Below are 745 nucleotides of genomic sequence, written 5' to 3' on the forward strand. Positions count from 1 at the left end.
ATGGGAACTGCCCATATCCTACGTAAAATACTGTCTATGTGATCTCAAATTTTAAAGCAAACATAATTTTCTTTTGGTTTCTTAAACATTCACTTGAACAAAACTGTACAAATCCAAATATATGGTACCCTAGGCATAACACCTACATGAACTTCTAACTTGTTGTCTCTTGAGGTCTCTGGGTGAGACTTGGATCCAACTTGTACAAATGCAAAACAAAAGTCAAACATAAAATAATAATAATAATAATAATACCACTACTACTACAACTGCTGCTGCTGCAATACTTTTCCTGAAGAATGTTCCATTGACTAATCTCCACCGGTATCTATTTCACAGACTTTAAATTTATCTGGGAATAATCTGGGAGACATCAAGAGTGCAGGAAAACATCCGTAAGTATGATGCTTTAAGTTTTCACACTTGGTGCAGCTAGAATTGCAGTTTTCACCACTTTTACACTCTTTCTGCATTGTATTAACTTATGAGTGCAAATGCACCCATGAGGTTTAAGATGAGCAATATATGTATGCATGTATGTGTATATATATATGATACACCTACATATATATATATATTTAAAATAGGATAAAATCTTTATAAGAATTTATCAAGTAGTCAGCGTGAAAACCCCATAAAGGAAAATTTTTTAATTATTTCCTTTAAATATATTTATTTCTATTAAGGGCACACACGTAAATGGCTCACGCTACTAGGGACTCTATATATATATATATATATATAT

General features: G+C 31.8%; 1 protein-coding gene across 1 annotated transcript in view; it reads left to right on the top strand.

The window, feature by feature from the left end:
- The window catches only part of LOC106873641 (protein phosphatase 1 regulatory subunit 7), a 49,827-nt gene that overhangs the window by 32,166 nt on the left and 16,916 nt on the right, over window positions 1-745 (top strand). The window contains exon 8 of the mRNA XM_014921087.2: window positions 340-395. Coding sequence (XP_014776573.1) covers window positions 340-395 — 56 coding nt within the window. The remainder of the gene's footprint in view (window positions 1-339; window positions 396-745) is intronic.

The sequence above is a fragment of the Octopus bimaculoides genome, chromosome 6, assembly GCF_001194135.2.
Source record: "Octopus bimaculoides isolate UCB-OBI-ISO-001 chromosome 6, ASM119413v2, whole genome shotgun sequence".
NCBI lineage: Eukaryota > Metazoa > Mollusca > Cephalopoda > Octopoda > Octopodidae > Octopus > Octopus bimaculoides.